Source organism: Cuculus canorus, chromosome 4 (genome assembly GCF_017976375.1).
Source record: "Cuculus canorus isolate bCucCan1 chromosome 4, bCucCan1.pri, whole genome shotgun sequence".
NCBI lineage: Eukaryota > Metazoa > Chordata > Aves > Cuculiformes > Cuculidae > Cuculus > Cuculus canorus.
This window is the reverse complement of record NC_071404.1, coordinates 12,688,039-12,714,509: the sequence shown is the minus strand read 5'-3', so window position 1 is coordinate 12,714,509 and position 26,471 is coordinate 12,688,039. Positions and strand designations below refer to the sequence as shown.

At 37.6% G+C, this 26,471-nt stretch overlaps 1 protein-coding gene across 14 annotated transcripts in view; it reads right to left on the bottom strand.

Moving 5' to 3' along the window:
- ABLIM2 (actin binding LIM protein family member 2) overlaps positions 1-26,471 on the bottom strand; it is a 156,265-nt gene that overhangs the window by 25,730 nt on the left and 104,064 nt on the right. For 4 of the 14 annotated variants that reach the window (XM_054066424.1, XM_054066426.1, XM_054066428.1 and 1 more), the window contains 9 exons: positions 24,951-25,028; positions 20,341-20,487; positions 17,582-17,614; positions 14,785-14,905; positions 12,995-13,093; positions 7,361-7,462; positions 6,061-6,114; positions 2,274-2,326; positions 1,503-1,650 (listed from right to left, as the gene is read on the bottom strand). In XM_054066424.1, the coding sequence (XP_053922399.1) occupies positions 1,503-1,650; positions 2,274-2,326; positions 6,061-6,114; positions 7,361-7,462; positions 12,995-13,093; positions 14,785-14,905; positions 17,582-17,614; positions 20,341-20,487; positions 24,951-25,028 (835 nt within the window). The remainder of the gene's footprint in view (positions 1-1,502; positions 1,651-2,273; positions 2,327-6,060; positions 6,115-7,360; positions 7,463-12,994; positions 13,094-14,784; positions 14,906-17,581; positions 17,615-20,340; positions 20,488-24,950; positions 25,029-26,471) is intronic. The other 10 variants (XM_054066429.1, XM_054066430.1, XM_054066425.1 and 7 more) reach the window with 10 other exon arrangements.

Genomic DNA, 26,471 nt, shown 5'->3' with positions numbered 1-26,471 from the left:
ATGGGGTTGAGTGTCTGAGTTATAGATCTGGCTGTTCTCAGCCATAAGTACAGAGCAGAGAAGCTACTCTTCCATGGCTGATGGGGCACGTGACAGGCTACAAATACACTACATAGGGAAACTGAGTAGAGAAGGAATTACTTAGGATGTCCATGAGTAATAAAACAGTGTCTGAATAAAAACAGAAAGAAAGGAAAAAAAAAACTAACTGTGAATGTCAGGAAAAGAAAATTCCTTCAGTGTCATTTCTGTATAGCTTCTAACTGGGTAACAGGGCCAACTTTTATAAGGCACAGAGAAATGCTGACAAAATGCAATGGAAAATGAACTACATAACCTACATTGCATTGGCACAGAGACGACTGACCTTGACCATCTATTGCATTTCTACTTTTAATAGTTCCACATCCCCAAGAAAATAAAAAAAAACACATAAAAGAAATACTCCTATAGGAATGACAGATATAGTAATATTCTCATTAGAAGATACAACACTGTATGTTGTTCCTGTATAACACAGTTCTTGGTGCGCTATAATACATACTTCTCCCTTCTTAAAATTTGCACACAAGGATCATTCTCTTAAGTCAGATCAATTCCACAAAGCTTTCAAACATACTCAATGTGCGCGTTACAATGTAAGGTTTAGGTGTTCATTTCCGGACAATGATGTATAGGTGTAAAGTGTGTGATTCTTACAGTACCCCTCGTGCACGTGTAGGCAGTGTCTGGGGAGACTAAGAAATCAAATCTCTTCAGGTTAGACCAGTGAGACTGATAACCCAAAGTAACTTCTTTATCTCGTTACAGCCTTGTGACAGATTTTGTAGCATCTGTTTTAGTTCTTCCTTGCATAGCTAAGCCATAATTTCCTTAATATAAGTTGATGGAGTCAGCGATCACATTACCAAAATGGCCACAAGACTGACATCCTAGCCCTGCTGCCAGACATGCCTCACATTGGCTGCATTCTTTTGGAAAACTGCTTCCCCAACTTGTTTACCCCAGATGACCTGCTACTGCTGTATGGTGTAACGTGGAGGAAGTAGGGAAAGGAATGGCCCAGTTAACTGCTAAAGTTAATTTAAACTGGGTTTTTGTCATTTATGTAATCTAAAAGTAAAATTCAGACTGATGATCATTTCCTTGACCTCCTGACTTTCTGAAATGCGGTGTCAGAAACACACTTTTGATACTGGCAGAAAACATAGACATAAGGTCTTCAGACCAGTATTTAGCAACAAAATTATCCCCTCATTCCACCTGGTTACTCAGTGGCTTATATACCTAGAAGGTTTCGGTGAATTACAGGTATAACTGTGAGAAATTATAAAAAATGCCTAATCAAATCTATGGAGCAAAGTGTTCTTCATGTTTTATTATGATATAGAAAAAATGGCTCAACTAATATTTAAAATACAATATCAAGGAGTAACTAGCACAAGTCAACCATCTGCCCGATAATCCCATCCTGTCTACTGAAAGTACGCAGCAGCACTCACGGGAGTAGCCGGCAGTCATGCCCTCCTGCGCCCTCAGGAAATTTTCTCTGTCGCTTCCCGCAGTGAGTGACAGGGACCTGGTGTCTGAATCCGGGGAATTAGTTCTGGTGTCCATATCTCCTTTCAGAATAAGCCAACTGGTCTTTAGCTGGAGAAAGTAAAAGCCCATTACAGGATTCAGGATTTAACATCTGAATGCAGTTCTCCTACTGCATCTGTCTGGAAAGTCTTGTGAACTGATTGCATATTTATGCTTATTGCAGCTTGACCCATCCTTTATCAAATGATTGAAGTTGACTATATAACGGGACTCCCTGTCAGATGCCACAGCTACCAAAAACTTTTAAATTTCAGCTGGACGGAGATATAGTTTCTCTGCTAATTATCTGCCCATTGCACCCCACATTAGTAGATGCACTATGTCATTTCCTTATAATTAATCTTCTGTTAAAACTTTCCTTGTATGTTAATATGCACTCTCGGTAAAACTCTGCAGGCTTAGCTGGATCACCAATGTATATATTGAGAAAATCCATGAGCTTATTGCTCTTAATCTCAATATCCCTATTTCTTTCTTTACTGTAGACTGTAGATTCTAACCCCCTGGGTGAGATATGAAGTGTTTTTGTATCTTCTTGGAAAGATCTAAAAGCAGTAATGATTATTTCATTTACATGAAAGAATACCTTTATGTATGAACATGTTTTAAAAAAAACAGCTGCTTCAAGAAAGATCAATGGAATACTCAATTTCATTCTTTCTGATCATTACCTTCTTACTGTCCTGATCCAAGCTTCCATCCTCCCCTTCTGACCTTCTTGCTGCTGGAAGATTAAGTTAATTTTAAAAATTAGAAGAGATTACTTCTTTTTTTTTTCTTCTGTTTTGACTGTGGTAACATCACAAATGTTTTAAGAGGGGGAAAAAAAGCAGTTATAAAAAGAAAAAAACAAAACCAGAGCTGGGCAGAAAATTCAATATGCAGAGCTATGGTTTCACAGAATTACTTAAAATAACTTTGAAATGATTACAGTAATACTCATCCTTCAGGCATATGGTGAATTTAGACAATCTATTCCTGATGGATCTTGAACCTATCTTTTTAGGAAGAAACTACTTTTGAGGAATGATTGGTGGGGAAAAACTGACATCATAACCTACGGAGAGATGTATCTGGTCACTGTACATAGGAATTAGTCATTTCCCCATTCTTCTGTGTTACCATGACCATAAAAGTACATATGGTTACACAAATACTTCATGGTCTGCACAGTTGGGCCTCCTATGTTCCCCAAAAGCATAGGCAATGATAATAAAGAAGACAGGAAGAAATCTGGTATGACCTCTTCATGAAACCTGCTGTGAGAGGCTGTGTTGGAATCTAAAATTCACAGTTTTATGACCAACCACTTTTCTGATTACGTTTCCCTCTTAAAGAGTATTTTAACAAAAAATTATTGCTGATATTTTATATTTTACTGTTGGTTTATTTAAACTTTCCACCTTGCTGAGCAGAAAAAAACAAAGCTGAAAACCTAAAAGCTATTCATTAGATAATTTACAACCATCAAAAGTTTTTTTCACTTGTCTTCTATAACCCAGCATTACACTGAATTACACTTTAAAATCTTACAGAAAGATAATTTCAGATAACTTCCCAAAATGTAAGTCCTACTTGCCTTTGTGTCACTCCATGTGAGAGTTTAATGGTACAAAACTGGACTAATGCGATGGTCTAGAACAATTCCAAGCCTTGAGAAGTCTGGGTCTGTCTGCAATGCCTGAGCACAAAGGCAACACAAGAGCCCCGTGCCACACAATGCAGCCAGAAAGCATATTTATTAATAATTAAAACAGTATCATAATAGAAAAGTTAAGGCTCACATTAGACTCAAGAGACAGAGTGGGGAGGAGATGAAACTGCACTATTAGAAATGCTGTAACACTCCCAGCTGGCTGGGAACAACTGTGCCCTCCCCGCTTTCCCAGTCAGTATGTTTGCAGAGGATCTGCCTGGCATCTAAGCAACACAGGCAAAAGGCTACCACCAGTAGCATTTCAGTGCTGTTCAGTTTTATTTTCTGGTGCTGTTACAGACCTTAAGTGTTTTTCTGGGGGTACGTGACATTTAAAACCAGACAAGTTTGGTAAAGGAAAGTATCTATGAGTTAGAGGTGAAGATCTGTAACTGTAGAGTTTTGTTTCTCAATTTAATGTGGCAAAACAAAGACTGGGATACAAAATAAAAACAGCATTACTGAAAAACTCAAGGTTTTCACAGTTAGCATCCTGATGAGGGCATTTTCCCAAACCCAAAATGGCAAGCTCCTTCTCTGAGAAAGAAATAGAAAGAAATATCCATATATAACAGATGAAGAATAAAGACCTTATGTTGCAAGAAGGACTTAAATTCGGTTCACTGGTATTTTGGAAGCACACCCTAAACTACCAGTCAACAAATTGTTCCAGGTCACATGTACTGATCTCGTTCTCACCAAATCAGAAATCCATATATACAGAACCAAATGGGAATTGCTTTTGGAAATTGTTTTTGTTTCAAGATGTTAATGTTTTTCAAAGAAAAAAAAAACCCAAATAAGTTTAATTCAAAGCTTCACTCAGATTTCAAATGTTCCGTGGGATCAAAAAAGCATCTGACTTCAATATAGTTAAACACCAAGGTTTTACATAGCGATGCAGAAGACTATAACAAAACCCAACAGCGGTCATGAAGGTCTGCCCCTCCCAAGTTACTGAGAGTGCTTTTACAATACATGGTTAGCAGATAAACCCAAGTGGCCTGAATTTCATCAGTTCTGCGTATTAGCTTCACTGCTACAAAGGATACTTGGTTCTGCATTTAAACTCAATGTGAACTGCATGTTTCACATGGATCAGTGCTAACATCGCTAACACGAATACACACAAAAGAACAACACCACAGGCTCCCGCACTCTTCACTTCCTGACCTCAGCTCTTGGCCTGATCTCTCATACCTCCCATTCTTCTACCACTTCTTTCATTCTCAAGTTGTGTGTTTATAATAGAAACACAGAAGCTGTAGCTACAGCAAATCTGTTGGGCACTGCTGTAAATGAAACCTTTTAAAGCTAAATGTTTTGGAAAAGCTTCCTGTACTTTTTGTTTTAAAGAACATTTTTGTACTTGTTTGTTCAAACTTGGTCTCTTCAATGAAGGAATGTCCTCTGGCTCCTTTCCAGCATGTATCAGTTCAGTGTCCTGTTAGCCTGAGGAGCTCATGTGTTCACGCATTAACCGGTTCTTCCAGAATGAAAGGTAATTTTTTTTTCAATATTTTTGTTTAATTGGAAGGTAAGTTAATCTATTTTGGGTTTGTTTTTTTATTTTTGCATTAGTGCAAATTATGCTTTACTCTTCTGTAGAAAACCAAGCATGTATTTTTAACATAACCATCCCAAATATGTATAATCTCTGAAAGAAAGTTTAAAACATACAACTCTATAGGTTAACATGTATATGTTAACATGTATATGTTCTCTGCATACTCTGCTTACTCCAGGGGTTATAATGAACAACTCCATAGAGTAGTGCAAAAGTGACATAGTCCAGATTTCAACTGCATATCTGATGAATGGAAAATTGATATAAAAATGCCTGGCCTGGAAGAAAAAAAGCTGATGCTTAGAATCCTCTCTGCAAACCAAAAATATCTATAAAATTAAATGACATAGCTATGATACAGGACATTGGAACCACAGCATCAGCTTGTGTAAGTCAGTGAAGCTATGCTGATTTACAGCAGATAATTGTAACTTTGTACTTGCACATGATCTTTCCAAACACCACTACAATATTTAACTTTTTCCTTTGTCAGTAGCTTTTTTTTGCTCAGCCCGAGTAGTTGCCTTAAATGATTTGTATATCTAAAGACAAGAAGGAATTAGAGAGCTTGAGCAGACTATAAGCTTGGCAGAAAACACTAAATACAGCACTAAGCAGAGCCCCAAACCAAACAGATAGTATCTTTTTGCCTAAGAGGTAACATTAGTTTGTCCAAGATTAGGATACTGTCAGCAGAAAATGTCTATCAAAGACCAACACCTAAAGTGCACTGAAACTGCAGCAAATCTGAGCTTGCTCAAAACCTTACCCAGAAAAACCACACAGGTTATATAAATATGGATGATATGAATGTTCTGCAGCTGTGTAGAAGTCAGAACTATTCACAAAAACCAGATAACCCAACATCTGGTCTGAAAACAGGAGAGCAACCTTCAACACTTACATATTTTATAATATTCCATAAACAAGACAACTGCTTTAAAGTTAATATCAGCTCTGAATTACCAAGGCAAAAAAAAATATTATTATCCCAGTTTTAGAGCACCTTCTGAATCCTTGAACAGCACGTTATACAAAAGACTATTTAAATTTCATGTTACATGTTTTCTTTTGTATTTGAGATTATAGAGACATAACGTAATGCAAACATTACAGCAAACTAATTTGGAAGCTAATACGCATTTCTTTAGAAAGATGTGTAGAGAGAACTGCAACAGAGAAAAGCAGACTGTACCATGCTGTTTGTAGATAGGAGGTTTCCTATAGATGTTATCTTTTACGCCAGTGTCTGAGGAAGAGGAAAGAGAAAGGAAAGAACAAAAGAGTAAGCAAGCAGTTCAGACCATGCTGCTCCTGTCTCTTCTCAACAACACTAAAATGCAAACAGGTGAGTAAAACTGTCCATTCATTCACTGGTAGGTCATTCACTGGCTACTACAAGAGAACAAAGCCTTACCTATCAACTTTACGCATTCAAAACATTTGCTATACCTACCTATGCAGCATAATCCCCATAAATCCCTCAAAATGCTTTAAGACCCCTCGAGTGGAATCCATATGCTGAAATGTAGGTGGTTATATCTGCACTACTAATGTATACTTCAGAGACAACACAGAGAAATCAGCTACACTTGTCACTACTTAAAATAAAATTCATGTAAAGGTACAACCGATAATAGTCACACTTGAAAAGGACTTTCTCCATTAATTATAAAGAAAGTGTATGTGTTCAGATATAGATGTTTATATGAGAAATGCCCAACATTCTTGCAGGAAATCCTACAGTTTGTCTATATTTTGAATTGTATAGCTGACGTGGACTTATAGGAATTTTTTTAAAGCCTCCAGAGCCACAGTCCAGCATTCCCATATCATCTTGGGCATATATCAGATGTACTTAGTACTACAGACCTAAGCAATCCTTAATTATGGTTTGTTCATAAAAATGTTAACCCCAGAAACTAAACATAAATAAATAAATTATTCCATGGAACAGACAGATACGCTTAGAAGTCAAAAGCTAAACCATATGGACATAAATTTAATGTGCTTGTAAACTGAATGTGAACTTGAAAACAGTATAGCACATATGCAAAGACACAATCACAATGAGCTTTTAGGTGGGCTAAAGTCCTGCTATTTTTTAAGTTTATGTTAATATGACTATTTAATTCAGAATGTAAATGGATAAAGAAAAAACCCAAACAACCCCTCTTTTCAGTCTTTTCTCCTGCACACAAATTCAACAGACCTATGCAGTCATGGCACTATAAATAACTGTATCTTTGTAGGCTAATTAATGTTTGTCACTGTGTGCCTCTTCTAAAACAAATGTTTAATATGCATAAGCACATAGATCTCTTACTTCTTTACTTCTGAGACCAAGTTTAACAGTTAACAGAGTTTCACTCATTAGGCATTTTCTTCTCTTAGAGTTTGAAGTTGACAAATCATAGCAAAAAATGAATTACAATCAGAAAAGAATAAACAGGTGCCAGCAATTGAAGATCAAAAGCTAAGCAGTGAATGCCTACCTGGAATATGGAAATGCCTAGGAGCCTGCTGATAGACAGAAGGTGAAGATTTGCTGTCTGAGTACATGGATAAGCTTGGAGTGCTCCGACCACTTTCACTGCCTCCAAGGGGAAGAGCAAAGAAAGCAGATAAAAGAAAAAAATGGAAAGCAAAGTAGAGTATTTCAAGCATAAAAGCTTGTACAGAATGACTTGTTAATCCAACAATTTCGAATATAAGGGTTTTGTAAACCCCATTATTATTTATCACAGTATATTGGCTCAGTTACCAAACATTTCATCAAAAATGAATATCCGATAGATAATGTCAGATTAAACTGCCCCACTTTGAAACTAAAGCTTATTTTTTAAATACACATTTGGGGAGAAAACAGAAGGATAAGAACATCTACAATCTTGCATGTATTTTGCATAGCCTTAACTGAATAATCTATGAACCCAATTTCTGAAAAGTTTAATGCTATGGCTCATAGCCTGCCACTGAAACCAGTAATGAAACCACTCAGTAAGGTTTAAATTATCTCAAAGCAGGACTAGATGACAAAAAAACCTGATGCTATGGTTAGGTCAAATAATACTGCAGATATCACTGACAAAAACAGATATTGAAATTTGGTTCTTAATTGCAAACCTTTCCCACAGGCAACATGCCACAGCATTTTATATTTATGCAAACAAGGTTGGATTATCAAGTCATGGATCTATAATGCCATAGTCACTTCACCAAATTTCAAGATATACATAGGATTGATCCATATTCATTTTTGCACTTGTTTTGTCAAATACTCATTAGGTGCCTTTCTTTTCCTCTTAGCTTATTTCCTTGAAGCACATTCTATGGCATTATAGTGCTGCTTGGCAAACAAAAAAGTAAAGCTCTACTTTTTTGGGACTTGTAAAATCCAATTAATTTACAGCACTGTTAAGCAACTGGAAGCCAAACATGACATTTATTCTGACATAAAATGGTTGTTAATTCACTGTTATTGTTTTAGTGTGGATGGAGCATAAATTTAATGGCTAGTAACGATGAAATTATAGCAAGTTTTAGGGCGTAAAGAAAGTGCAGCAGCTCACAGCTCTAGATCTGTAACTCAGTTCTGCCTTCAGGGCGGGGAAGTTTCAGAACCATAAAACTACTGGAGTACCGTAACTGTCTAGGCCATGCTCGTGGAAGTGGTCTCTACTGAACCCTCGCCTTTGTTGACAAGCAGTGAACGCTTGGTCATCAGTCTGTTGCCAAAGACATGCACCACTGAATTCAACTGAGTAGTGCCACTGAGTTCAATGGGAGCAGAAGTGGGCCAAAGTCAGAAGAGCATGCTGTGTATCTCCTCATGATTCATTAACTAACCAGTTTTAAATTTTGTGTCTGTTATTTTCACACTTGGTGAAAAATTAAAATTCTTCAGCCGTTACCACCGTGTACTTAAATAACAGTGATTTTGAATTGAAAAAATATAATCAGAGCAGTCCAGAAACTGAAATCACAACTGCACATGATGATACCCTATGGTCCTTCCAAGAAGTAAAGGGAGAATTATAGCACTACTGGTGCTATATTATTATAGCACTATCTGGTGTGTCACCACCAGCTTGCAGTCAAGTTGTCCTCACACAAGGAACCACATGGTTATTCAACTCCTTGATTCCCACTTGGAAGGAAAGAAGTGGTGACAGCTTTTCACTGCCCATTTGTAATTCTGTCATCATTTGTTCTTTGCTGTCCAGGTGCTTGGGCATCCCTACTAAATGGAAGAAGCCTCAAAGTCACTCCAACTTTGAACATAAGGAGCAGCGGTAGTTACCTATTTAAGTAAGGTCCCTTAAAGTCCAGTGACCTTAACAATCTTGTAATGTCACTCATCCCAAAGTAACGTTACTACTAGGGGTTTTTTAATGTAAAAAGAAAAGGAAAGTTTTCAAGTGGTTTTCACAGTGTATTAATTCCTCATTTACTTAAAAATTAGCATATTATTAAAAACTTATATTCCTCTATGACCGGCATGAATAATCACTTCATTAAGCAGTGACCCCAAGGTGCCAGCATCGTACACACGTAAGAGTCATTCTTCAGGAATAAGGCAGGGTGTCAGCAGCATATTTGGGGAATCAGGAGGAAGCATTGATTAATAGGAATAAACCTGTAAGAAAACAGGATGCAAGCACAAGTAACAGATGACAGCAAATCTGCTTGATGCAAGAATCACCTTGGCAGAGCAGTTTGCAAAGCCATCACCCATTATTTGCTTGAAAGGGAAGAATTAAAGATGAGGGAAAACATTCTTGCAGCCCACTCATACAAGCTGATGCATATTTAAATTATATTTAAAACTCTGCCACTGATTTGGACAAACAGAGCAGCCGTATATAACATTTTACATACCAAAGTAAGTATTAAATATTAAAGCAAACTGAAGACCCATATAGAAAGTTTAGTAGGAAAGAAAGTGTAGGAACTCGACAGTCTTTTAGTGTAACTATAACAAAAATCTCTACAATGACAATTTGCCAAGAATTTATCTCTTCCCAGGTTTGCCCAGTATATCTTGAAGAAGAAAAAGGTCTCAGAGAAAATAAAACTACCAGAGAGAATGAATTTTCAAACTTTGGGGTTTGTCTTCTGTCCCAAGCAACTGCAGGCACTGATTTGCTCTACTGGTCAATGCAGAGCAAAAAAAAAGAACCATGAACACTACCCTGGATTTTGTTTAACTTGGAAAGAATCTGTAAAGGTTTACTTTGAACTTGAGTGTCAACCACAAGAACTTCCTTGTATCTTTTGGCTGCTGACAGGATAGGCAGCTCTTTTTAACCTCCTGCATGTGGAGCCAACTGACTAGAGGTCAGATCATGCTCCCTTTTCAAGGGATTGTCAGGAAAAGTATCATATTGTTTATACCTCCCTCCTAGTCAGCTTTTATCTTATCTAGGGGGATGGGAAACTTGATAACAAGTTACAGTAAGAACTGTCTAAGTTTGGGATTGAACAACAAACAGATACCACTGCCCTGACAAGGGAAATGTCACAGCCTACTCCCAAAACAGGATCCTTTAATACCTCTGCACATGGTGCCTTAAGCTAGACAAAGTTTTTTGAAGCTAATTATATTTTTTGATAGCTAATTATTTTAAAGTTTTCAAAGTCAAAGCTTTGTTTTGGAAGCTGTGCTCGTGCATTACAAAGGCAAGACATGTTCCAGCACATTTTAAGTAAGCATTTTTCAGTAGGGCTCAGCACAGCCTGTACACTCACTGACTCCATCACCTCCAGAGGAAGAGCTACACCAATCCTAAGTACTTGGAATATCACACCCTATGATTCACAAGAGCAAAAACTGTGAAGCTTTCTTGAAGTGAAGCTGTCACAGGATTTATTTTGAAGATGTTTTGAAGACAGAAATCCTTAAATGAGCACAAGCAAATCATTAGTCTGCAAGATAAAGAATAGCTCATCCTATTACATTTCATGGGAGCCAGACTACACCATACTGAGGAAAGAATAGGAACTCAGTAATCATACGTTTCACTGGAAAAATGATGAACCATGTAATTCTCAGGATGAATCTGATGCAAACTCAGTGCAGTCAAAAGGAAGATTCTGACTGTTTTAATTTCCCTCGAGTAGTAACATTTCTGCCGCCTGGAAGCTTAAAGATATATTTTTTATGGTGATTGTGGAGTGCTGGTTTTACAAAGATTACTTATGATACTATTAACTACTGTGCTGGTTTTGGAATTAATAAAAGATACTGAAATGAGTGTTATTTCACTTTTTTTAAACTGAAGTAGCAGCATTAACCTCGGTCTGGATACAAAGCAACTATTTCTACAATTCTACTCTTCCCAGACTAACAACTTTGAAGACAAAAAAATCGCACATTGATGCCCGCAAAAGGCTTCTCAAGATAAGGAAAAAAATACAGTCTGCAACTCAGAGGAAAGAATTCAGAGAACTTGAAGAGAATGGGGCAAATCTTCCGATTCCTTCCAGACTGAGGTGTTAACTCAGCGTAAAACAGTGGATAATCTACACAATCTCTGCAGGGCTCAGGATTACCTATATAGAAAAATTGTAAACAGGCTTGTCTACTTCACAGGAGTGCTGTGAGGAACAGTAAGCTACTGCTTGCAAAATATTTTAGCTCCTTGATAAAAAGTGCTGCATAATTGCAAAATATTGTAATTTTGTTCAAGTGCTACTAATCATTTGGCCACAAGGAGCTGCCACTTGAGGATTTCTTCCTCCAAACAGCAGAACAAAGTAATTGCTGCTGCTCTGAGCAACAGCAGGTAGTATGAGCAGAAGCTCTTTGTAACAGGAGTGCTGCTAAGCAACTGCAGGTAGGCTTTCAAATAAGAGCTTTCCATACACTGAAATCGTGCACTGCAGCACACGAGAGAGGTTTTTCTTACTCAATACAGCAGGCTGGACGATATTATCCAAATTTAGAGGACATCAAAAAACTGTCCACACACTGCTTCAGAAAATACCAGGGTGTGTTCCAGCTTTCCAAGAAATGTTGGAGGGGTGGGATGGGTGTGAGTGCTTGCAGGTGGGAGGAGGAGTTTTCCAGGTAAACTTTAAAATGGCAACAAACAGTTTAATCTCATCAGGTTTTTCTTCCAAAATTTTCTCTCGGGGATCACATCTGGGAGACTCAATTGTGATTCTGTTGCTGCTTCTACCAGTGAAATTCAGCTGAATTTGGACTGAACTGTTTCTGGATGCATTAGGGCTCAACAAAGATGCATTAGTTATTCTGAAAGTGATGAGTGCCTGCTATTCATTCGTGTTTGCACGTCTGGTTCCTGCAGAGGGTCACTTTATTTTATGTAATGGTCACAAAGGCAAGAAGTTTTGCTTTATTAAACTGAATATAAGAGTCAAGAAACAGGCACTGAAAATGTTCAGCATTCATCATTCATGTCTCCTCTCTGTTAGTATTGTGACTAGAGAGCTCAGGGGAAGGGACACAGTAGCTGAATGCCTTCTCTTTATGACATTTGACTAATTAGCTAAAAATAGCCTTTGTCTCAAAGGCTCTTAGTATTTCTCATGACCATCTCACAACCACAAAATAGTCATCATATAAAGTTAAAACCCACTGCAAATAAATTTAATGGCAATGATGCTAGACTCAGTTCCTCTGTTTTATAACATTATTTGCTAATCAGTATAGGTATGTTGATTTAATTAGCTTTATTTAGCATAATGCTAAATAATATGAAGAATACCTAATTGTAGGTTAGAAGGTTAGGTAACTGATCATCCAATGTTGGATCCAATGGCTCAGCTTGTTATAATATTTATTTAATGTCACTCAAACAGGGTAAATATTGTATTTTAGAACAAATAGAGTTTAAAATAATTTCCCTCCTTTTCATTAGAAAATCTAATTCCTTTCCTCGACCCCTTTGAAAAACATTTCACACTCATTGAAAAAAAAGCAAAGATAAAACGACTCATACCCGTTCAGTTCTTAAAATTTACACAGTACATCAAGAACGCACTTGCACAAAAGTAAGACAAGTTTTATCCAAGTGGAAGCCATGCTTGCACACACATAAAAGTGAAACACATCTGAATAAGTCTACAGTATCACAGCACGGTTTTGCATTCCTGGACCTTACCTTTGAAGAAAGGGATGTAATGATGTCTGAATGTAGATGTAGGGCTTGGGTGTTGGGGCAGGGAGATGCAGCTACTGGTACCAAGACTCTGAGTACCAGCTGGGGGCAACAGAGAGTAAGTGAAAATAAACTATTTAGTTCACTTACTGAAAGCCACAAAATACAATGCCATGCTTTTCTTCAGGAACATTTTCCTCCTGATGCTTAGAAAACATAGTTTATATTTAGGACTTTCTTTATCTTGACATTGCTAAAAAACATCACAGTGGCCATACTACGCAGTTGGCCAAAGGACACAGGCATTCTGCAGACAGAAAGGGTATCATATAAAATGATGAAAAGAAAATGCATCAGAAAATATTCCAGAAAAGGCACCACGAAAAGCATAGCTGCACTCAGGGGAAAATCTGCATATTCAGAAGCTGCAAGAGGGAATGGTATATGCTCATAATGGATCTAATGGAATGAAATGGGGAAAGTCTTGTCTCTGCTGAGAACTGTGCTACCTGTGGGTCCAGTTCTCACTGCTGTCGGTGCACACTGGTAGGATTTAGCTCACAACACACCAGGGCACTCAAGCGCATGGCTAATTTAAGCATTTGAAGCAACATCCCGAAGTTATTTGAGCTCTGAAAGTTAGACATGTGGTTAATTACTTCGAAAAACATTCCCAGAAGTTATCTTTCTTTGCTTTGTGGTAATAATGTCCTGATAACATGTTTGGGGGGACTAATCGCAATTATTGAAAGTGGGAATTCTGATGATTATCTTTTCAATGAATGTGTAAAACATTAAAATTAATTTCTAATTTCTTTTGTCTTTCCTCCTTGCTTTAACAGTGTGCAGCTAAGCTTAAGCATGACAGCTGCCAAATCTTCAGTGGACAGTGATCTTTCTTCTCTTTAATACATCTTTAAAACTCAATCTCATTTTAAATTTGCCAAAGAATTTACATAGTACAAATATTCAACTCCTTTAAAAATTGCTTGGGTTACCCATAAAATTTTCATTTCCACTGGAAAGATTAAAAACTCCCAATGTTCCAAACTAGTTTACAATCATTATATATCCCCAATGAAATTAAAAGACTCCAAAAAGCCAATACAAATACTCTGTGATTTCCACTCAAATGATGTAGTAGAGGAAAATTAGAATGAATTTTGAACAATTTAGTTGACTCTTTCTAAGGATAAAGCTCTGTTCAATTCCCAAATACAAACGGGCCTTTGTATGGGGTCCCCATGCAATGACCAAAAGGGGTGACGCCTCCTTCTGTGCAACACCACCACAGCTGCCACAACAGTACAAAGCTGTAATAAACTCTAGTGACCCCTAGTTACTCCTCCAGCTCTTGCACAGCGGAGAGGAGACCTGGATCATAGCCCTGCAGTCTAAGAAGAGCTAATGAAGTCACTCTATCACCCTCTTGGCTTTGTGTGCATTCACTGCTACCACGCCACACTGTGAAAGAACTATGGATTGAACATGTAGCTTCAGGCAGGATGGGACCAGGATTAAGTCCTTTAAACTGTTCTATCTTCCATTTACAAACACATAAAATCAATCTTTCTAGATACCTGTTTCCATTTTCTTAGATGGTTATTCCTAAAGCACCTGTTTCCTTTTTGCTCATGAGAATCTGTTCACAGTAAATAAATCACTACAATGAACTACTACTCCACCTTAAACCCTCGCATGCTGGAGTCTAGCCTACTTACAACAAAAACCAAAGTATTAGGAAAATCTAAGGAATAATTACTAAGGAATAATTAAGACTGCCTTTCAATTACCTGGTCTGCTGTAATGCTGAGGAGAATGGGAGGTTGGAGTGTAGCGACCATAGCCCAGTGAGCCAGCAGAGCTAGGGCTTGATGTCCTGTACTGCTTGAAAGATTTGTCATCTTGGTCACCCTGAGAGGAATAGAGGAAATATATGTTAGGGAAGAGAAATCACTTCTGAAACAGGAAGAATATGCCATTTTGCACACTTCTCAGCTCTTGCAACTCTCCGCGCAATCCCAATGAAATGAGGTGGCTTTCAGCTGTAAGCACCTTCACTGCAGTGTGACCAAAGGAGCTCTGCCAAGTATCAGAGAACGATCATGATCCCATGAAAGTTAGCACATACGTGAATTTAAAATCACAATGACAATATAATTTGAAAAGATCATAACGCTGTAGAAGTGTTGATTCAGGACAGTGTAAGCCCTGAACATACATGGGTGGGTGGAAGACAGGATCAGGTTAGCGTGATAATACTATGGCCACTTTTCCCATATGAATGGATGCATAATGATTACAAACAACACAAAAATCAGCATTCGTTGGCTTCATTACATCACAGAAACAACTGTGTCTGCTGTACAAATTATCCAGCACACCATATGATAACACGGTTATTACCAGCTAGGTAACTGATATAAACAGTCATATATAGTATTAGCATTAATAACGCAGCATTGTGCTAGGTAAGTCATACAACTCATTTCCCTCTAAAACCGTCACTTCAACCACTTAAAACCATGTACACCCATTTCAAACCCCTTACTCTACAGCTAATTAAATTACAATTTCAATTTGCATATAGTGTCTTCCTAATAGTGAAAGCATTACTAAGTGAATTAGATACAGAACTGACTTTTTGTAAACTAGCTATAAAAACAAATTCAAATTTATTGGGTTTTTTTAATGACAAGCAAGAATTGGGTTGAATTAAGTTCAAATTAAAATAAATCAAGATGACCTGGAGATTCTCCCTTAAGAAAAGTCATACTCCAAAAAATGCTTCCCCTCTCCTATTCCAGTAGGAGTGAGTGAAGATATGTTGCTCTGTAGCAGGTGCTAGTAACTTATCATGAATCCTGGGAGATCTTTGGATGTCTGTGTGACTCCACTAGATCATTCATTATATAAACACACCAGTACTCCTACTTAGCTCCATCATCATCTTCCAGATTCCTATCAGGGCAACTTAATTATACCCATCCATTCATCATTAGATGAAAGCAGTTTCATATTTGGCTTCCCTGAGATTATTCTTGACTCTATGGAGACGTACAATGTTCTCCCATCATCAGTTTTTCTCCTCTGGCTCAAGCATGTTCTGTCCCTTCCACCTCAAACCCTAGACCGCATTTTCAAAAATCGAAAATCAGTTTTGTAAAGTAGAAAGCAGCATTATTGCTTTAATATCCATTTCAGAAGAAATTATACAAACCAAGGGAGAACAAGTGAAGCTTTCCCAAGCATGCAGCATCCTGTAGGCATTCTGCCACTAACCCTTCTATGCACAGTTTGAGATGTTTCCCTCCTGAAGCAGCTACGTTACTTAATACACATTTTAACCCATATGAAGAGAGTTACAACTAGTATGCCAATGTCTAGAAAGTCCTGCAATGATCTTTAAATACCATATGAACTCAGCTAATGGTCTATGATGTGTCCAATTGTGTGGAAAAGTGGAATTTTCCTCTAATAAAAATCCCTGCAACAATTCCTGGTGACAGGTTTGCAGATGATGATTCCTGATCACCTGATCATAGACTCTTCAGAGAAAGACAGCAAGCATGGGAAAGCTGGATAACCTTGAGAATTCACAGAACACCAAACATGGCAGCACCGACATCCACAATGGTGTCACTTCTGAAATTTAATACTATGACTGTTTGCTAACTGGCAGCTAATTTTAAAAAAATGATTATAATTTTCCAAAACATCAAGATTTTGTATTGATTATTTCAGACCTTACCTTTTGTGTACTTTGTGTCTCTGTAAGGAATTACCAATCAAGTTCATGAAATCCAGTATTAAATAAGCACACTTTTATTTTTAAACTTTCAATTAATTTATATTTCTATTGGTTAACTCTTCTGATTTACCAGTGTTCATAGTGACAGTTGATGAACTACAATTCTTAATGAAAATTCATAATTCTCCACTATTATCAATATTTTGCAATATTGATTTCTTAACGCAAAATTGGGATAATGGAGAAATTAGGCAGGCCCATGATATGTAACTGAGTTACTATCTGGGAAGCTGTGTGAAAGACTTTCACTGCTTCCAAGATGATGTTTCTTGAAGTGATGACTGGCTTTGATCATTAATGCACATCAAAATACACTGGCCTAGAAGTACAGTATGTGCAAATGATTTAACAGCAGATGTGCACGAATAGTATAAGTACTTTAATTGTTTGTGAAATAAAAAAATAAAAAGAAAAGAAGAGAAAGCTATGCCAAACATTAATTTAAGTCAACTCATGTTGGCAGCTTTACATGTAAACATAAATCATATTTCGCAATATAATTTATTTAGGAGAGCTTGACGAAGTGACGACCATATAACCTTTATTTTGGAAAGCAGAAACATGAATGACAGTGGAGATAGAAGCGTACAGATGACAATCCAGAAGCAGAGCATGTATTCAACACAAGTAACACTGTGAAGAGCATAAATTATATTACCCCATGCACTGCAGATGCAGGGGGCAAACCCCACATTTCAGACACTGCTGTTTACCAATATAACCACGTTTATGCATCACAAAATGGGTCAGAACAGGAGAACAAAGGCATTGGGGATTACCTCAGTAGGTGTTGGAGAGAGCAACTGAGGTGACTGCAAACAGCAACACACAACAAATTAGTGATACAAATTCATGCATGATGTTACTTGTGAGAAAAACTACTCTTAAAATATCAATATCCATGTATAACACGATACAGTTAGGAAAAACACCTGTCAATTAGGTTAGGGCAATTTTTCTTTTTATTTGTTTTTAAATAAGTAAATAAGGAATAAGATATAAATACTTCCATATAAAGCTTTTGTTGATTTTCTTACTGCAAAATCCCAGAGTCTGGTGAGGTCAGTCCTGTATTGCAGAGATTGCTGCTAGTAGAGAAACTGCCTGAAACTAGACACGGTCACTAGTTAAACCTGTATAGAAGCAGCTCCAAAATCTGAACTAGAACTTTCAGACCTGGCTGCTTTACGGGAAAGAAAAATGTCTGTACTATTTATTTTTTAATTCAACATAGCAATTTGCTATGTACCATTTGTTTTCCTTTCAAAATTAAACGCTCAGTTTGGTTAGTTCAGCAAATCTACTAGAACTACCGCAGCTGCAGGGAGTAGCCACGATGCTGAAATCTGGAAGAAAGGATTTTTTTTTCCCCTGACAATATCAAGGATCTAAATAAGTAGAGCACCATGAAAACGCGCATGTTGGATGGTAGGTCACTGCCATTACTCCTCCTAATTTTTTCTTTACTAAGATATCACTGAGGTCCTGCTGACACAAATGCCTACTTGGGCACAGTCCTGCCTGAAATAGCATTAAGCTGCTGGTGCAAACATGAGGGAAAGAGCAGATGTGGCATGAAACACACACATGAAACGTGCCTGCTTCAAAACACATCTGTGAAGGCGGAAAACGGGCTGGTTCCTGTTAAGGCTCCTATCTTATAATAATTGTTAAGTAATGAGCTTAAAGTTTGCTTAAATACATCTATATGCCAGCAACTGTGGCTGCATGCAATGCCCATTCCTGGGTCCATGTGGGTTTTGGGAAGTAAGCAAGGAAACAGACGTTTTCTAGGTAGGTTGTGGGCTGCTTCTCCCAACTGAACCAAGCTGTCTACTCCAGTCCAAGTGAAAAGGCCTTCTTTCATGATGTGGTCCCCTTTATATTCTGTTAAGGTATGTATTTTCGGAAAAGGGCAATGACTTCAGTTGCCCCAATAAACCCTTCTTGTGGCAGGCTAACCACTGAGCCACCCACTAAAAGCAGTTGACAGTGGCAATACCGTCTTTGCTTTGGGTTTGTTGTTTGTTTTTCTTTTGTTAGTTGGGTTTTTTTTTAGAGTTCAATGCAACACTTTCTATCCCACTCCTGAAAATTGTGATGCTGAAGTTCACAGAGGTCACAGCTGCTGTGTCCCAACAAAGGCCAGAAGGTCATATGGTGATTTGCTCTGGCACAGGAACGGAGCAGAAGCAAGTGGCCAAGGAGGTGCTGAGGGCAGGCAGGGGGAAACCGTCTCCAGGAGCAGCACAGATTTATGCTGGATGTGATGGTTTTATAACTATCACCTTGGAGTGGGTGCAATGAATGAGTCCTCACAGGAGTTGAGTGGAAGGCTCTTCAGTCTATGCACCTCTTCCAAGCCTAGATGTCACCTCTGCCAAGTCTAGAAGTAAACGGGCAGTTGAGGTGGGCCAAAACATTATTAGCACCTGCAAATTTTGATGTAGAAAGGAAATGTTTATACTCCATGTTCAGGGCTAGCAAGTACCATTCAGTTTTGTGAATTCAGAAACCTAAACACCATTTAAATCCTTTAGCAGATCCAACCATAATTCTTTCGGCATACATTACATTAGAGTTAGTGTGGTTCAGCACTGTACAAAGGGTTTGGAAGAGTGTCTCCAAGATCTGTTAAATTTACTTGAGAGTAGTACTGAGACTTCACAAGCAGATTAAGTGTAAATGGTGTAAATGATAGCAGGATTGAGGCTATTATTATCAGTATGGCTAATATTTATGCTATCTATTTCTATCCTTTCACTTACACCTATGAAGAACAATGGAGATGTCCATTCTATGCTATATGTATCCTGATAACACACCTGGGATATCTGAGAGGTTTGATTTGTAAAAATGTATCTACAATTATAATAGAAATGAGAAATTGAAATATAAGGTAGATATGAATAGGAAAGAAAAGCTAACTTGCATGACAGGAGTTATATACAAATATGTTTCACAAAACTCAGAATCAGTATTAGTAAAGTTATGCAAATCAGATTTCATTAGCACCAACTGCATGATATTAGCTGTGCATATGAATAGGTTGAAATGCAGGCATGACATGAGGATGAAATTTGGTAAGGTACAGTTGAAAGAAATTTGTGCATAGGAAAGTAATACCACTGTTATGTTACTGAAATAATATGGTACACTTCAAAGAAAATAAGAGAATAACGAAAGACATTTGGCTTTGCTTCTGATGTTTGCATTATAATTAGTAATGGCTCCTGTTTCCTACCACATGCATGTAGAACTCCCCACACAGAAAACCATATTTTAATTACATGTCATCTGCTTAAATAATGATCACAGAAAGTAATTTTTTAATTTCCACAAAATAAAAAGTGAAATGAACATCTCATTTGTTTTTGGAAGATCTTATGAATGACTGGATGACATGGCTCAATGAACTGAAGTTATAAAAGTTAGGTTTTTTTAAAAACTATTTACATGTTTAAGCGTGTTCAGCAACACGTTTAATGATGCACATAAAATCTCAAATTCTTAGTAAAAAATACCCATATTTCAGTACCTCCCCGTAACTATGCCTGTCATCTGAAGAGTAACTGATATATGGAGAATAGGAGATCATATCTGGGCGGTCAATGTTATAGATGGCTTTATTTTTAGGAAGAGCAGCCAAATCCCTGTAGTCAAGAATTTCATCTCCAAGCTTTGCCTAAGAAAAGGAGGAAAGAAAGCAGTGAGAGAAAGAAAGAATATGATCGGGATGCAAACAGCAAAGGACAGAACAGTGTAGGTAGAAAAGTCATCATCATAGTAGCAAACCCCTTTTTCTTTTGGTAACAATTTAAATCTCTCATATTTACTACACAATGCTAAATATTACTGCTGGGTTTTTACACACTGGTTCTTTCTTTTTTTTTTTTTTTTGTGGTTCACATTTGGCTAATAGGAGTAGCATGGCATCATTCCAGCTCCCTTGGTTATATCCTGCTTACTGCTAGTGGCACAAAGAGACATGGGTGATGGATACTGTAGTCTTTTTCAGGCAAAACACCCTTCCTTTTAAAGTAGTTTTGCTGTGCAGGGTTCCCCTATCATAAGCAGCAGTGAATAATCAAGTATGTATTTCCAGCATATGCTCTCCAAATGCTGAAAACCCCTACTCAGGTCTTTACTTTTTTCCATTCAGTTTTATCCCACAGCTTCACCTCCTTTCTTGACTATTTCTAAGTAGCTCTTAATTACAGGTCAGAAACCAGAAGATGACAGACACACACTGCGGTGAATTAGTTGGAACATTGCAGATGCCACTTAAGTTCAAATCCTTTGACAAGACTCACACAACCAAGAGATGGAAAGAGCTCTTTTTCCTCCAGCTGTATCACTCCCCCTTTTCCTCTTACAACGCTTATTTCAAAATTATGATTATCAAATGCCAGATTTGCACAGATGATCCTTAGAGTAATAGTAACTTGCACTAAAATTGTACCCAGCATGTACTGTCTTGTAGATGAGAAGTTGGTCACGTAGAGAGTGGAGAAATGGGCAGCATAATAGTCTCATTCTCAGTTCAGGCTTTGCAGAATGATAAGCTCTTTGTCGACAACCAAATGGTGACTTAATCTCACTCTTCTCTGAAAACCTCGGTATGATCAGATGTAAAACTGTAATAACATTTTCTACATGCAAAAATATGGAAGTAGCCAGTATTTATGTGTGAAGTGATTATATTTTTTTTTTGTTGGGTCTAAGAAAAGTTCAACAGATTTTCCAGGGAAGTTTTCTATTAGGTTATACAGGAAAAAGTCTCATTCTCAAAACTAATGTAAAAATGTGTTTTAATCAATTATGATGTGTTAGTGATCTACAAATCTCACCTCCCTTGAGCTACTTTAAGAAGCTAAAGAGCAATGAAGTAGCCACTTAATGAAAATAAATCTCTCCCTATTGGGAAGCCAGTGGCAAGCTCTGATACAGGGATGCAAAGATAAAGCGTAGTCTGTTCCAGGAAGACTTTGGGCAGCATTGTACCTAAAAGGCCAACAAGGGTGTGATAATTTCTTTTTCAAGGTATCCAGGGTTCTGGGCATTATTCTAGTGAACCCCAAAAAATTCAGAATTAGGAATACTTAAATGTAAATGATGGCAATTTTAGTCTCTGTCTCTCCATGCAGAAATGCAACTTGTGATCCTCCCACTAAGCTTCACAACTGTTAGGGGTAAAACTACTCCAGTTACGCAATTCCGTTCAGTTTAAATATTGAAATATAGGCCAATTTGGAGGAAAAAAACACCTTAGAGATATAGTTGCTCTCTAAACACTTAATTCTATGAACATTCAACCTACACTGATTTTTATTTTATTTGTTTTACCCACTTCCAAAAATGTGAGTGGCACTCAAATATGCTAGGGGAGGCTTAAATTACAGCTAAGAGGCTTTAAGCCATTTCTTCAATTATGTGGTATTTTGGATTCTGTTAAAACCACTCTCTAAGTTTAGACTATCTATTTTGTTTGGAATACGTAATTTTATAACTGTATAACTGCAAATACGTTCTGCATAAAAATACAATGTGTTGTCTATTCCTGGTAGGAAATCTACAACACAGTTTTGTAACCGAACCTAAACTTTCCAGGTGGATGTAGCTTTGCAGGGAGCACCTAGTTTTCTCCTCATAAAATTCAGCTAAGTACTTAAGCCCTATTTAATGGCATAATTTAGAAATTAACTGATTTTTAAGCGGGGACATCAGCACTTGGTTAAACTTCAGTCTAGGTGTAATGAAGCCATCACTAAAGATCATGAAAAGCTGCCTATTACCTTCAAGGGGCATTGGCCTATTCTCTCTACCAGTGCAAGATGGCACCAAAGTCTGATAGTAACAGATGAAAAACAAGTGGCATGGCTTTAGTAACCATGTGTATGAGCCACATTCAAGTTTAGTCAAAATACATTTTCTTCTTCTTTCCCAGGTGACCACTCAACCACAACCCAGGAACGCATCTCCCAGGAGATGGCACATTGTCCAGAATGACTGCATTACTCCGACTTGATACCTTTGAAAGTATGAGCACTGTGAATACACAGTTCCTAAGCTTTAACTGTTTAAAGTCTTTTTTGTCCAACATGGTACTTTACAGAGCTCACCAGCTGTTAAGATAGAGTTTCATTATTGGTTTTAGTGGTCTAGATTAATGCTGCTGCTGAAAGTGGCTGTCCCATGTGCACCTTCCCATGCTCCTCTGCCTTCTACATTGCCATAAGAAATGTGTAGACAGCTGGGTCTTTTTTCGCCTCTGTGTTTGGCTGGAGGGTTTTTTCTGTGTTTTTAGCCGCATTTGGTCTCAAATCTGACTAATCATGCCTCTGTTTACCCACTAGTACTAGCACCAAAGAGGCAACAGGAATACATGGCTGGAGATAGACAGGGCCACATGAGTGGGACTTTCCTTTCAGTGGCAGCATGAATTCAGGTTTGCTGAAACCAATTGTGAAAACACCAAAGACAAGTCTTGAGCACCTGTGTATGTTTTAACACTCCTGTAATAGAAAAGATGCAAAAGATAGCCAAAGAATAATTTTGATAATATAGAAGTCCAATAAAATGTTTTTAATTCTTTTTATTTTCCTGTTGGTGAAAGCCAAAACAGGATTTAATCAATTTCACACCTTGGACAATTAAGCAGTCGGGACATGAGACAGATATAGCAAGAACTTGCACGCCTCTGGGGAATTTTTTTTTCCTATTTGGTTCATATTTACTAGAGAGCCTTATTCTTTCACAGTCTTAGCTGCCTCTAAAGTATACTACAGTAACAAACATTAGAGTTGTGTGCTGAAAAAAAAAACCCAGAAAAAAAGAATAGAGGTTTGTCCCTGACTTTTAACAACCTGTGAAGCATATTTAAAGCTATAACCACAAAAATTAAGAAAAACAGTATCATCCAAGAGTTAGATAAATGTCACTAAAGACATATGAATCTTAGAAGAATGCTCATGCTTAGATGAACAATGAAGTGATGCATGGCTGGAGAGAGAGACCATCTGGCCAGAGAAAGCGCTTATATGATAAGAGGCTCCTAGCACAATAATTTGTCTTCACAGCAGTTGAGGCAATGGTGTTTTTTTAATAGGAATATACCACTGGTATCCACCAGCACAGAGCTCTGTTGGAAGGAGAACTCAGAAACACCAATGAGCATTTAGATATAGGGCAGTTCCTCCACTTCTAGTTCAATCTTACTCAGAAAAATGGTATATTGTGTTCAAACAATTTTTACTTGAAGAAAAAAGGCAAGTTTGGCTCCAAGGCACTCTTCTTGTCTCACTGTGGTATTTAAAAGCCCTTAATCTTTGTATAATAACCCCTCCAGCAGTCAACTGCGTCTTCAGAAATTTCCTCTGCATACTGTCCTATTCGATGAGAATTACCTGCCTACCTAGGGGCTAATTAAACCACACAGAGAATAGACCTGTGAATACTGAAGCTTCAGTACATGATGAAAAGATTGTTTGTATGGTACATGCCACGCTTGCAGATATTTTTTTACTTATGAGGGTAGCCTTGAGAATGTGACCATGAACATTAGTGATTATTACGAGCAAGGTATCCTCGGCATTGAAAAGATACTCAGCATAAGCTTTTACCACACTTGTTAGTTTAAATTCTCTCTATGAGCTTTCCAGAGCTGGCACTTGGTAGCCCATAAACACATCAAACATCCTCTGAGGTCAGGGACTGGCATTTGTCAAGGCCCGAGTCCTGCAATCACACACGTGAGTGTTCTTATAGGTAATCAGATACAGGCTCAAGAGCTTGATTTAGACTAATTATGTTCGAATCCAGGCTGGTAATCTACCTGTGGGCTGTAATGTTTACTTAAACTTTTATTTTTAGAAAACACTGTAGTATTTTGCATGCTTTTGTACAAACTAGCTCTAGTGGTAATGTAAGTGCTATAAATACAGCACAGATAACAGGAAATTGCCAGATTTCTGTTATGGGAAATGCAGTATTCAAACATTTAAAATGTGAGAAAGTAAATCTATTTTAGAGGAATCACCAACTGCAGTGGTTTGGAGATACAAGCTTTCCACACAAAGTGCTAAACTGTAGGAGGAAGCACCGGGTTTTCCCCATCATACTGAACTAATTTCACTGTGAAACACTCACATAGATCACACGGCTTGGGGAACCTGATGTACTTGAAGCAGGTACAGAAATAATACTCTCAGATGAAGTCCTTGTTTCCTAAGGCAGAAAAGAATTGAAACAGATAAGAAATAGAGGAGAGGGAGAGAAAACATAACTGTTACTTCAAAAAGAGTATGCAAGATATTTCATTTAATTTTACTTTTACCATTAAAAAGATGGCATATTACAGTGAGCTCAAATCATACCGGCATACCAAAGAGCTAAAAATAAAAGAACAACTTTAGTCAATCAAACTCTACACTACCATGCCATTCACTCACGGCAAACAGCATGACATTTTGCAAAGCATCCTGCATCAGTCACCCAATAGGCTGGCCTTCCCTTCTCCAACTGTAACAATACTAGATTAATTTTAATACTCAACCGGTTTTGCTCTGCTTTCAATCATTTTGGCATTCAGAGTGACAGACCCTCATGGCTTTCTTTTTGGTAGATTCCTTTATGATGCAAAATACAATGACTTCTAAATAACAAAGGGTTATGAGACTCAGTGATATCAACCATAAACAAACAGATCTGACGTTCATAATTGAAATTTCAACAAATCTTGCTATGAAATAGTTGGGTTTATATCCTTTTTTATCCAGATATGTTAATTCAACATAGTCTATGGAAAAATCTATAGAAAAACCTGTGCCTCACTACAAAAAGTATGTACTTTTCCATGCACTCCAAATGACCACCATCTAATGTCTCACTGAAGGCTGGCACTTCTCAACTTGAGGTTATAACTGTTCAGACTCTTAAAAGTATTTTAGCATTATTAAGCTGTCAGGTCAAGGAAGCTTCCTTCCTACTACTCCAGTCTTTGCCTGAAATACTTACAAGCTTTTAGAAGCAATATAGGAATATATCTGCACTGTACAGTATTAGCAGAGCAAACAAACTCAATGATCACAACTATCCTTCCACAGACTTTCTTTAGCCCAAATAGTCCTGTGGACTTCTCTGAGACAGTATGTCGAGATGCTTATCTGTATAAAAAAAGATTCAGTTTTATCAGTTTGACGTGTCTGACTGGGATTTGGGAATTTTCTCCCTCTCATTTTCAGTTGTCTCGTACTGAGGCTCTGTATGAGCTCAGAAGGTCCAAGGTCAACAAGGCAAACACTGATATGGAAATATTGTGGCTGCCATTGAGATGATCACTCAACACAGACTGTGAAAATGTATTGATCTTCTGCATAGTTAAAGTATATTGCAATTTTCTAGAACTTGTGTAAAAGACATGATGTCATATGTGTAAATGTATTGATGTCACATGCAAGCCACACTTATCTTTCATGCTTTCCCTACAGGATGTCCAATGCAGTAGAGAACAAAAATTGAATAAAACAGCACTATTTCAATGTTTTAAACCCTGTTAGAAACAAATGACAGTTTTGGCTTAACCCATTCAGCAGGGTTTATGAAAGGCAGGTCCTGCCAAACTAACCTAATGGCCTTCTATGACAAGGTGACCTGCTTAATGGATGAGGG